General features: G+C 46.3%; 2 protein-coding genes across 12 annotated transcripts in view; one reads left to right on the plus strand and one right to left on the minus strand.

Annotated features, from left to right (window-relative positions):
• Positions 1–1,717, minus strand: part of INTS9 (integrator complex subunit 9) — a 61,950-nt gene extending 60,233 nt beyond the window's left edge. The window contains exon 1 of the mRNA XM_063423031.1: positions 1,425–1,717. Coding sequence (XP_063279101.1) covers positions 1,425–1,433 — 9 coding nt within the window. The 5' untranslated portion in view covers positions 1,434–1,717. The remainder of the gene's footprint in view (positions 1–1,424) is intronic.
• A 142-nt stretch (positions 1,718–1,859) lies between these two features.
• HMBOX1 (homeobox containing 1) overlaps positions 1,860–12,775 on the plus strand; it is a 116,354-nt gene continuing 105,438 nt past the window's right edge. For 6 of the 11 annotated variants that reach the window (XM_063423043.1, XM_063423087.1, XM_063423073.1 and 3 more), the window contains exon 1: positions 1,861–2,030. The gene's annotated coding sequence lies outside the window, so the exon portion shown is untranslated. Of the gene's footprint in view, positions 2,031–2,204; positions 2,452–6,204; positions 6,315–6,358; positions 6,500–12,775 lie in introns of those variants that run through there. The other 5 variants (XM_063423112.1, XM_063423120.1, XM_063423050.1 and 2 more) reach the window with 4 other exon arrangements.

The following is a 12,775-nucleotide window of genomic DNA, read 5'->3' on the forward strand; positions in this document are numbered from 1 at the left end:
CAACCCAAACTATGAGAAAAGAGGATGAAAAGCATCTGACTCCTCTCTTCACAACCCCAAATTCTCCAGACACATCTCCAGAAAACTATAAGGTGAAGAATCTCATAATTCTCAGAGCCTGAATTTAAAAACAGGTCTAAAAATGCTCCAACACAGACTCCAGAGTTTGTATTTCCCCTCCCTAACCCTTCCCTCTCTCTGTCCCTGTGCAAGAATCTAAACATTAAAAGAGTTCTGCATTTCCACTGGGGGCTTTATTGAAATATTCCCCAGTTTGCTTTTCCCCACTGAATTTTATCAGCCTCTACAATCCCAACCAGAAGTTCTTTGACTTTGCAGTGTTTGTCTCACTGCTAATATTCATCCCTGCACAGATCCTTATCACACAGGTAAGATTAAGCAGGATCAAGCTCCTCAACCACCTGCCTCTGGAATTAATTGTACACATTTCCATGGAAAGTGCTTTCCTAAAAGTCTTAAAACGGCCCAGAATCCACATTTACTTCTTTGAAGCTTTGTTATAATACACTGCTCAGTCTCAAAACCAAGAGAGAATCTTAAATTGAATAATGGTGCCACTTCAGATTAAATAAATCAATATTATGCTCAGGTATGTTAAAAACTGCATGGGTTTTCACCTCCAGACTGGGAACTGCAGCACATTACATGAAACTGAAATTCTTCCTGGAAAACAAAGCGGCACTTGAATCCAAGGTCTCTAGGAAAGTTAAACAGCTCAAGAGAGGAGACCAATATCATGGGTCATGTACTTTCTGACAGGAGACTGTAATATCAGAACCAAAATCCATGTCAGAAGCAAGGTGAACCCTTGGCAAAGCTGTTCCAGGCTGATTTTCTTTTATTTTTATTAGTATCTCTCTGTATTATCACACTGCAGATGGAAAACGTCTTTCATCAAAAACCACGGGAATTTATCCACGTTCCTAGCAGAGTCCAGCAGAAGCCACACGTGCAGGGGGAAAGCTCCACGCCAGATTCACGATTAAAGGCTAGGAAGGCTGAGAAATACTTTCTCCTCCTCCAGAATCCTACTAAGATTTGAACCCATCCAACACCTCAAGCCTGGGCAACACCTCCCCCTTACCCTCCCCACTCGGGGCCGACCCCCGCCTTCCCCCACACCTCAGGGCCGACTCCCGCCCCTCTCTCAGCCCGTCCCCGCCCCGGTATCACCCCCTTTTCCCTCAGCCCCCCCGACTCCCTCAGAACCACCTCCTCCCCTTTTCCCTCAGCCCCCCCGACTCCCTCAGAACCACCTCCTCCCCTTTTCCCTCAGTTTCCCCTCACACGCCTGGCGAGGCTGAGACTGGGCAGCCCGGAGGCGACCCCGGGAGCCCCCCCCGGGGCCGAGGGAAGGCTGAGCCCCCTCCCCGCCCTCATGGTCCCCCGCCCCGGGCACTCACCAGCTTCATCGCGTCCCCCGGTTCTATTTACCGGGACAATCCTGCCCCCTTCCTGCCCGCCTTGCCGCGCCCCAGGGCATCATGGGCGTTGTAGTCCCGCCGCCCCCTCCGCCCTAGATAACGTCATGGCCGCCCGAGGCATGCCGGGAGTTGTAGTCCGTCTCGAGCTCTGCCCCTCCGCCCCATTGGCGCGCCGCGCGCCCGCGGCACGCTGGGAGTTGTAGTCTAGGCGCCGCGGGTCTCCCCGTCACCCTGGGGAGGGGGGAACTACAAGTCCCAGGGTCTCACAGCTGCAGCAGGTGGGGGCTCGGATGTTGATATCAACATGGCGCTTGTCAGACAGACAAAGACAGTCGGTCTGGTGTGATTGAGCCAAAAAAAAAAAAAACCCAAAAAAAAAAAAAAAAAAGAGAGGGAGCGGCAGGAGGAGCGCCGGGCGGGGAGGGGGCTGTGTCCTCGGGGGGCGTGGGGGGGCTGAGGGATTTCCTCCCCCCTATTGTTCTCGTCCCTCCGCGCCCCCCGTTAATCCCCCCTCAATCTGGGGCGGGGGGACCCCCCCAGTCCCGCCGGCCCATGGTGAGGCGGAGGCGCCGGCAGCACCCAGAGGTGAGTGTCGAGGGGGGATACGGAGGGGGAGCGGCGGTGGCGAGGGGAGGGGGCGGGCGGGTGGGTGGGCTGGAGGGAGGGAGGGCAGCGGGAAGGGGTCCCCCCTCCGCCGGCACCGCCGGGAGTCGCGCCGAGCCGGAGAGCGGGATGTGCGTGAGGGGGGCAGCCGGAGGCGGGCAGGGGTGGGCAGGGGCAGCCCCTCAGCACGGGCGGCAGAGTTGGAGCCGCAGCTCTGGGGGGCTCCGCGGGTGCCCCCGGATCGGGGGAGAGGAGGAAGAGGAAGGTGTCCCCGGGAAGCTGCAGCGGGAGGGCAGGGCACCTTTGGGGTTCGCTGTTCCTGCCATTTGTGTATTTATTCTGATTCCTCCCATCTCCCGGGTGTGGGGCACGGAGTGGCGGCCGCGGAGCTCCCTCAGCCTGGGTGGGTGCTGCGGTTTGGGGATGTTCGGGTGTTGTTTTCCGCGGAGTTTTGGGGTGGGCTGGTGCGACCCCCGCGCACGGCAGGGGAAGGAGGGAGGCTCCGACCTGAGGGGATGGAGCCAGGCACGGAGCCCCCTCGCTCTGCCGGGGAGCTCTGCCCTGCCCGGGGCTGTGCGAGGGCTCCGACGGCTCCTTTCCGAGAGCTTTGTGCCGGTGGAGGTCGGGGAACGGGGCTCGGGGTGCCCCAAACCCCGCCGCCTCCCAGGGAGATCTCTGGCAGCTCCCGGGGCTTCGGGAGGTTTTCGGGGAGAGCAAAGGCGTGAAACCCCCGAAGGGTGTCTGTTTGCTGGAGAGTTTAACATCGGAACGGGTGGGGGAGGAGTAGGACCCGGAGGGAAGTCATTCCCAAAATGTGCGAGGAGAGCTTGGGTGGGGTGTCAGACGCTTGTTTGTTTTGTACTTCTTGGGAAGAGGTGGGGAGCGGGGGTGGGGGGTAAATGCTTTCGTGTCCCGTGCCCGGGCTGGTTTTGGGTCAGAACGGTTTGACCGCAGGAGCGGTCGGGGGAAAGCGGCAGGGAATTCTGCTGGAGTGTTTGCCTCAGTTTCGGGGTTAAAACAAAACAAGAGGCGAGTGTATTTAGGTGCAGAACACCCGAGCCAGACCCCGCCGAGTTCTTCGACTTCAGTTTTGTCTGATGGGTGTTTTCCCTTTTTTTTTTCCTTTTTTTTTTTCCCTTCCTTTTTTTTTTTTTCTTACTTGGTGGAGTGTCTCTTGGTATGTTTGCAGAGCACTTCTTCGGAAGCATTTTGTTCTTTGCGATAGGTCTGGAAAAGCCTTGGTTGGACGTGCCGTTTTTCTCCCCAGTTCTTTCGTGTTAGGGAAAAAAAAATGCTCTTTTGGGGGGTGGGGAAGGAAGAAGGAAGAGGAAATGAAGGTTTAAGCATGTTTGTGGAGTCGGGTCTGTCTCAATTTTTTCAAGTAAAACTGGGAGTGTGATTCGAGGGCTTTTAAGTACAAAACGTTTATGAAGAAAAAAACTGGGGAAATTTAAACTTTGTAGAGAGGAAAGCGTTAAGGTGATGGGAACGCGGATCTGGGAGATGATACCTATGTCCCCCTGCTTCAAACTACTGGGGATGGAGGGAAGGAAAAAAGAAAACGCCGGGCAAAATTAGCCCTACAATTTGCATGAGTGATGCCATGCAAAATACCGGAGCGAGGAATTGTGCTCTGCAAACGATTTGTGGGCTGGAGAAAGCCTGAAGTGCCTGCTCGGGTCCCGTGATATGACTCGCTCATTTCTGCAGGGCTCATCAGGTACAGACTCTGCTTCCTTCCTGGGATGGTGCAGCTGGCATTTGATTTCCTCCGTGGATGGCAGAGGAGGAGTCCTGTGCAGTTTTTTTCCCCGAGATGATTGCATTTTCTTTGGCCTTGCTGTACCCTGCCTCATTAGTAGGAACTGCATCTATACTTATTTACCATTATACCGTGTCCCTTGGGAAGCGGGGTGTAGTTTGGAGTAGGTATATATGGATTTATCACTCCTAACATTTTTTTTCCTCCCGTCATGCAAAGACCAAATCCGTCAACAGCAGACAACAAACTTAATTTATTTCTGTGTTTTGCATCTCCCTTTTTACCATTTCTCTTCCAAATTGCTAAGAAAACATCTCTGAGATGGAGAGAGGGGAGAAGGAAGAAAAGGATGGAAAATGTTGTCTGTGCAGGGATGCATTTGTTATCTGCATGTTCGGGGAGCAGGGAAGGGCAGGGTTTGTTTCTGCATGTGAAAACTTGGGCTTTGGGAATGTTCTTTTTCCCTTATGTGAAGATTATTCTATAGCCCTGCAACTTTTTCTGTCTGCTTGACAGAATTACCCGACGAGCCTGGGCAGGAGGCTGGGAACAAGGAACTTGTGTTTCACTCCGTGCTGCCTCTTCTTCCTCCCCTCGTTCCCTTAGCACCAGAACAGGCATCAGCATTTTTACTCCTGTGTCATCCCCCTGTTCCGAGCAGGTCTAGACGACATTGTGGTATGCAGGCTGCCAGCTGGGTTACAGGAATGCTACCCTAGGTGAAACAGCAGGATTTTTAAGGAGGGGTAAGGAAGTCTGGGAGAAAATCCTGTGTGAGTGAGGCCTGGTTATCTCTGGAGCTGCTTCACTGAGCGGTGTCAAGCAACTCCCTGGGTTTATTGACCTTTCTGGACAATGTGCATCTCTCTAGCATTGTGATTCTGATAATTCCATGGAATCAGTAGCTGGTGTCAGCTGCAGGAAGCTTATTTTTAAGGCAGTTTCTGTGTTGGTCTTACTTGTCTCTTACAAAGGGATATTAAAAGTTGATAGCTGTGCGGTGTTTTGAAAACTAAATTATTATGAAGTATTTACTTTATAGTAGTAATCCATAGGTTCATGGGAGTGTTTGGTATGTTTTTTCTTTGCTGTCTGAATTTGGGAAAAAAGTGGGGCTCTGACATGCATTTTTAAAACTATTTTACTTTTTAATAAAATGCATTTTTATTAAGCATGACTGTCAGGAATTGTTCTGTCATTAACTTTTGGGACTGCTCTTTCTGTGTTGTGTGTCAGTGGGGCAGGGGTGAAATTTGGGTCTTTGGGTGGAGAATTGTGAGAATTAATGAAACTGAACTAGGAGAAAGGAGGAAGCTGTACTGTTCCTTATACCAAGGGATCTGGGAAGGTGTTCGGTTGTATATGTTAGAAAACAAATGAATTTTCAGGAAACAACTGCACATTTTAATCTAAAGAGAGCAACTTGTGCTTCACAGTGATTTTCTGTGCTGAGCTTTTAAGGCCATCACAGAATGACAGGCTACAGTATTGGCATCTGTAGCAAGTCTTTTTCATCTGCAAACTTTTAGAATTTGAAATCAAAATACTGTCAGCTTAAAAATCTTCCTGCAAAAACCAGATGCCTTTGTTTCTCCTGTCGATAACTTCATGCAGCTTTGATTCTAAAGTCCCTGAAGTTGATTTCACGTTATGCTGATTTTAACAGAGCGGGGATTGGATTCTGCATGCATGTCCTCCTGGGATTGAGCTTTAATTATACCTATGCTGATAATATGATCTTGCGGGTTATCAATGCAGCGAGACAAATACTGTGATTACAGCAGGAATTTCAGGACATAATGAGGAGAATTTGATTTTTTTTTTTGAGGGAGGGGGTCGGTCTAACTTGTAACCCTAAAGCTGGTTTTATTTGTAAGATCAGTAATAAACTGTATTTTAGCATTCTAATATTCCTGTATTGACTAAAGCTCCCTTTTGACTCATATTAAATTAGGATTGCTGGGTAGCAAAGTGTCCTAAGAGTTTGTATGTGAACACTCAGTCATGCAAACGGGTTGTGTGGTAGCTGTGAATGCAATTCCCAGGGTTAATGCTAAAGATAAGTGTTTTGACAAATGCTTTTAATTTGGGGAACAGCACAAGCAAGAATGACAGGATATGAGAAGAAAGTGCTATTTTTCGTCTCGCAGGTGGCAAAGCAAGGTGTAGAGGGATCAACTTGCCCAGGTTCCTGCAGGGAGTCTGCAGCAGAACTCGCAATCAGTCTGTGATCTCAAGGGTTTGTCAGGGCTTTAATCAGTTTTTCTTCCTCCCCTCATTAATTGGCTAACTTTGACATTTTGAAAATAACATCTAGAGATTATTTCATTTTTCTCCAGTTTCAAACTTCATCGCCTGAGTTTTTTTTTGTTTTGTTTTGTTTTTCATTTTCAGTCAAGCCTTGAAAACACAAGGTTGGAAAACTTGATCTGAGCCGCACCTCCCTGACATATGATACTATCTCCAAACAGCCCCTGACAAGTGAACCCTCTCATTGAAATCATGTGAGGAATTTTATTACTCAACTCTCAAGATCTTCTGGGGGAAAGGAGGTTGCAAACTATTAACTGTGTGGTCTTCATTGCAAGTTGGCAGATAAAGCGTTCTTACGTATTTGAGGCTGTCATGTGGTCCACAGCCAGAACCAGCTTTGTAGTCGCTGACCAACCGAAAATTTCATCTTGTCACTGTGAGAAACACATTTATTTTTGTGTTGTGCCTGCAGATTTCAAGTGAATATATCCCTTTCTTTAAACGTGCTCTTGGTTTTATCCTTCCCCTCTTAACTAGGCGCTTACACAGCGTTACCCTGCGGTCATGTGAGCACGTGGAGGAGCCTTTATCCTTGATAACCTTAAAAAAGCTGCTGGGTTTGGGAAGCTCCTGTTCTTTGAGTTCAGCAGAGGTTTGTGGCTGGTGCAGGCTCCCTGTGTGAGGCTGCAGGGCTCGTGTCACAGTCCTGGAGCTGCTGCTGTGACAATTCCAGCGTCGTAAAGCCCGGCCTAACCAGGGCTGATCGATTGATGGCCGGAGTAGCACAGCTCCAGTGGCTCCCACTGGATTGTTCTGGCCAAGCCACTGCCCTCCTTTGCTGTTCCATGTCAAAACAATACTTTGTACTTGTGTTTGTGAATCTCTAGAAGTGCTTGACAGAGGTATTGGTGTTTTACAGTTGGAGAAACTGAGGCACGAGGGCCGAGTGACTCACGTAAGGTCACAGACTGAGGCACACAGGTGTCTCCCCCCAGTCTGTTGCACTTTCCATCTGTGATATGCTGATATGCAGTAACATTATAAGGAATTTATTTGCTGTCCATCTGATGTGGTCATTAAGAATATCTAAGTCCAGAGATTATTTTTTATGGTGATGGGAGGATTTCCCGCTGACTTCTGTGGCTTGACAATTCTCATCCTTACTTAGTTATTTTTCTTCTTTTTAAATCTATTATATTCCACCTCCCATCGAGTCAAAAGCAAACTTTCTCCCAAGACAATGAGGGATTCCCTTCTTTCTTGATCTGCTTTTCTTCTGCTTCATTTATTAGGATTTTTTTGGTGTTGGACTTCTGATCTATCTCAGGAATGCACAGGCATGTTTGTCACTTGTTTTACTTCAGCCCCATGTTAATGCAGACACCAGCAAGTTGAACAATTGCTGTTTTAATGTGCTTTATTAAGAATTAAAAGAAATAATCCATAACTGGTGATTCTCCCTGTCTGTGTGGAGGTTTCCCTTTCCCAGTTCTAAATCAAAGCTGCAGTCAGAGTCTGAAGTTAAAGTCTGCTCTTAAAGCAGGGAACTGCCGTAGTGCTCGTGACAGAGCGAGCTCTGCTTCATCTCCCTGTGCAGCCAACCAGGAGCTGGGGAAGGTCAGGTCACTTTTTCCTACAGAATTCCACTCTGAACCTCCACTTCATCATCTCGTCTTGTTTTCAGTGCAATTCCCAGCCTGAAACTCGTTACCAAGCAGAGCCCTTCCAGCAGGGTGTACATGAATACACCTGAATCAGTCCTGTAGTAGGGCTTGACAAAGATCCCACTTGGTGTGTTTGCAGTGCTGGCAGGTGCTTCCAGTCTCCTTTTGCCCAATGGGTGGAGTGTTGCTGCCAGGGAAGAGTTTCTTCCAGCCTGAGGAAACGAATTTTGACACCTGCCTCATGCAGAGAGGTGGCATTTTTTTTTCTCCATATGTATGAGTTATATTTTGAAGCTTTATTCAATTTACATGAATCCCATTCACTGCTGTGGTGGTAGGTGAGATTTTAATGTTGGGTTAAGGAAGGAATTTACAAGCCAGGCATAAAAATTCTATTAATGATGTTTGTATGGCTCTGCCCACAGTTGAATCTTGCTTGTCCTGAGTTCCTGATATTGGTCTTCTCCCCACTTTTGAACTTAATACTTAAGAAACCTTTTTTTCTTTTCACTTCCTTAGAATTGTGAAGTTCAGCAGCAGGATAACTCCCACTGAAACAATACTGTAGGCTACTCTTTCAGTGTTCTTGTGAACAGGCAGTTTTGTTCCTCTGATAAGCCTTGCCCTATCAGTTGGGAAGTGCAGCATATAGAGTCATTTCCTGCATTTCGAGCTGCCCGTTCCTTCTGACTCTGAGGCAAGCACTGAATCTGCTTTTTGTTCTTGCCGTGGCACTGTAGTACTGATGGCAGCAGAAAGCAGTGAGTTAGTTCATCAAATACCAGCGCTGTTCCTGCTTGGATGTTTATTCTGACCTTTACTTTGGACAGTTTCTCTGCTATGATCAGATTCTCTGCTTACAATGTCAGCTTTCACCAGAAATCTCCTTGTGATTTAACTGGCAGCCTTTGAGGGTGTGCAGCAGCTCTGACATGGAAGTGGTGCTGGACTGTTGGCGAATTCTTCCTGGCAATGAAATTTATTTTCTAGGCTCTACCATAGGTTTTATTTTATTTTATTCTATGGGCAAACTTTTTGACTTGTCTGTGTTCCAGTATGAAATATAGAAATAATCCTTTCAGGGCTGTGGAGATGCTTTTTATGTTTAAGAAGTATTGGAGATTCTTGTCTGACTTAATGGGTGCTGCTGCTTTTGGGAGTGTAACCCTGGGTGTCAGAGGTGTGGTTACCCAGAATGAGAACTGCTTATTTAAGCTAATACTGATTTTTCATGGCTCAGGTGGGAGGGGTAAGTAGCTGATCAGAGTTTGCCTGATTAAATTGCCTTACATGTGGTTTCCAGACATCACAGCTGGTCATTCCCTGTTTGTGGGAGCTCCTTTTGTTTGGTGGAGCACTGCTGGTTAGTGCTAAGTGTGAAAAAGAGGGAACTTGCTGAACTTGAAACTTATTCCTCCCTCTTTAATTTCCTGGTCCACAGAAGTTGAGTGATGTTAACATATTGGAGATTCATAAAATTTAAGGCGAGAACAGATAATTAAATTGCCTTCCCTGATATGTTTTATATGCTTTGTATCACAGGCCTTTAAATTTTAATCATTTACTCTGAAACTGAGACCAGTAAATGATGTTTGGCTAAAAACAATTTGAAAGCTTTCCAGCCCTGAGTGTCCATCACTGGTAATTTCAAGCTCATCACTTCTCTTGGTAGTTGTAAGTGGCTGATTTCTAATTTGAATTAGTCTAAGTTGTGCCGCTGGTTCTCGTTAGGATTTTCCTGACAAGATTAGAGCCCTTTAGTATCCAGGACTTTCTTGCCATGAAGGTACTTAAACTCTGTAATCAAGTTACTTGATAGATAAGGAAACAGAGTTGAGCTTTTAAGTCTCACTCTGAGGCATTTTCTCCAGCACTCAGATCATCTGGTGATTCTTCATGGTCTCCATTTATTTTTAACATTGTGGAGACCAAAAAAAGTTGCCTGTTCCAGCCTGTGCCTGGTCCATACCAAATTCTGAGGTGCCTTTAGCCCTTTTTGCTGCACAGCCATTGAAAAGATTGCCAGGAGCCCTTTTGCATAAGGAAATCCTGTTCATGAACCCAGACCTGACATTCTTTACTCAAGTCTGCCATTTAGTAGTTACAGTCTGCATTTTTTAGATTATAAATTAGCCTTTGTGTTCTGATGAGTTTGGCTTTCCTGAGCTAACTTAAGGCAGGCTTTCAGCCTCCTTTCTCCTGCTGTCCTTTCCTCCTAATAATGTCCTGTTGTGCTACAGTCCTGGTGTCACTCACAGATTTTTATCTGCAGTGATAAAAACGTTGAACTGCATCAGACCTTAAATTTAGTGACAAAAAAAAAAAAAAAAAAAAAAAAAAAATTAGCATGATGCAATCCCAGGAAGTAGATGAAGAACTGGCTGAGTGACAGCTCTCGGGTACGGAGCAGCCGATGTGGGTTTCCACCAGAACCTTGACTCTGCTCAACTACATTTGTAATCTCTAAAGAAAAAAGTTAGTCCTTTATCAAGACATTTGCCATGAAAATGTGCTGATTGGCACTACTGGTGTCTTTATTCTTGTAATTCTTAACTAGGAAAATACAGATTTTTCTTTTCCTGTTCTTTGCCTGGGTGGATACCCAGATTTCAGCTTTGCAGATTCACTCCATCCCCTCGCTGAGCATTGGTGACATAAGAACATCCTGGCGTGGGGTGAAAGGCCTCTTTGGTGCATGGGTTTTAGGCTGATTTAAATGTTTCCCTGCTCATGGATTTGCTGGGAATCATCTTTTATTGCTGGTGAATTAAAAGGTCCTTCATGTGACAAAGACCTGTTGCCTCAGACTGCAGAAAACTCTTCCCAGTGCTCTCAGTGGTTTTTCCTTCCACTAGAAAACTACTTGGGTTTAAATTTTATTCCCAGTACTGTGTTTGTTTTTTTAAGATACCTTGAATCTTGCACTTTGGTAGTTCAGAGAAACATCCCAAGGCCTTTTGTTTCTGGATGTCCTCAAGTGTAAAAAAGTGTAAAAAAGCGCTTCTGGGGTGGTTGTGGTGCATCTGCTGCCAGATCCCCTGGCATTGTGGAAGGGATGAACTTCCCAACCTTTACAAGGAGCTACTTCTGAAGACACTTGTGAATTACCCTTCAGTTCATGGGCACTATTCTCATAAATACTGGTGTCACTCCTCTGTCACACTCAAGGAAATTCTGATTTATTCATAGCACTGTGCCTTCTTGCTTTTTGTTAAAAATGCAGCTGCTTTTGCTTACTGGCTGTTCCCTTGAATTTCCCTTTTCCTGTCCCAAACTGATTTAGCTTTTACTCCTTTGGTGTTGCAGCTGTAATCAGCAGTGCACAGGAATGTTGCCTTCTGCAGGAGAGGCTATATTTTTGCCACTGGTTTTTAGGATCCTGGATAATATGGAATCTGGAAACCGAGCCTCATTTAAATACCACTAACATGAAGAAGTAAAATGTGTGGTGTTTTAGGTTGGTTTTTTTTTCCAAGTTGGGTGTTTTCAAAGATTTGCTCCCTGAGAAAGTGCCTGGTTTGAAACCTGCAAATTCCAGGCAGATAAATTGCAGGGAGGTCGGGCGAGTATCTCAATTTTGGGATGTCTGCTTCCTTTCTGCCTATCGGGTGGGAAGCTGGCTGCAGCGATAGGCTTTGAGGAAAGCTTGGAAAGAGGAAAAAGCACTGAGGCACGGGATCTTGGAGGCTGGGAAACACTGGAAGGAGCTGTGCCATTTGTACTCCTGCACTCCGAGGTGTGGAGGGCAAGAAGTGGGGACACAAAGCCGTGGAGTTGTGGTGGCCGTGGATATTCCGTGTCATGGCAGCCTCTGAGCTGAGCCAGCAGCTCTCCTGCCTCCTGGTTAAATCAGGATCTGATTTTCCTGTTCCTCTGCTGTCTTCTTGCAGGAGTTGTTTATTGACTGAAATTGTTTCCATATGGCTGCAATGTAGAGCTTGATTACATTAAACGTGGAGCTTTCCTGTGGCATTGCAGTGCTATGGAAAGCTCATCCCTCCCTCTCTCCCCTTCCAGCCTCCCCTTCCTCTCTAAAACCTTGGGCTTGGAACACGGAGCTTGTTCAGGAATTATCTTCTTTCCCCTCTGAGCCTTGTGAAAGCAGAAAACCGGGATCCAGAGCTTTTTTGGGTCGTTGTATTTGATTGCTTAGGTGGGTTACCTTGGCGTATAAATGACTCATAAAATAGTTAAAATGAAGATTAAAGTGGCAGCAATGCTGGAGCAGGGCCTCCAGAGTGTTAAACACCGAACAAGCACAAAAGAGTCTCTGCTTCCAGAGAGGTTTGGGACAGTCCATTTGGATTGTATTTGTTGACACTAATGATCAATTTAAATGCTGCTCCAGGAAGGTGTTAAAATTCCTGTGCTCTGGATGCTGGAAGGCAGATTCCCTGCTTATCTGGAGCCTGGAGGCTGCGTCCAGTTTGTGGGAAACAGATCTGGTTAATGGCAAATGGATGCATCTGTATCTTTGATAAGAATAAAAGCTGATTGTTGGCTAAGTTGGCTGATAAAACCAGCAATGAAGCATCTCTACCTTCCCTTTGTAATTACACCTAAACTTGAGTTTATAACCCGAACTCAAAATCTGGGGGTTTTTTTTGATTAAAAAGTGTTTTCAATTTAAATAGGTTAAAATGTAAAAATGCCTTTTTCTAAAGCCTAAGCCTTTTGCTGTAATGCCTCTGTTTCTTGTTATGGACTCCAGCAGAACCTCAGCATTGTATTTCTACTGCCAATATCTCAAATCAAGTCAAACCAGTGGAGTGGTGGTTGTCACTCTTGGAACCAAAATCTGATGAAACAGTAAACCTGTTTTTTTGACAGAAGTAGCCTCTCCTGCATGTGCATAGAGAATATTTCCTTTATTTCTGTGTATTCAGATAGTTCATATCACAGCCTATTTAATTCAAAACTGAGAATCCATTTGGGAGCTGTAAATGCCGAAATACTTGTTTTCCTCCCCTAACATAAGGTGGAAAAAAGAACAATGAGGGAGGAGATTCACTAATACTGAAATCTTTCCGTGGAGGACACAGCAAGGT

The sequence above is a fragment of the Prinia subflava genome, chromosome 2 (assembly GCF_021018805.1).
Source record: "Prinia subflava isolate CZ2003 ecotype Zambia chromosome 2, Cam_Psub_1.2, whole genome shotgun sequence".
In the NCBI taxonomy this organism is placed as follows: domain Eukaryota; kingdom Metazoa; phylum Chordata; class Aves; order Passeriformes; family Cisticolidae; genus Prinia; species Prinia subflava.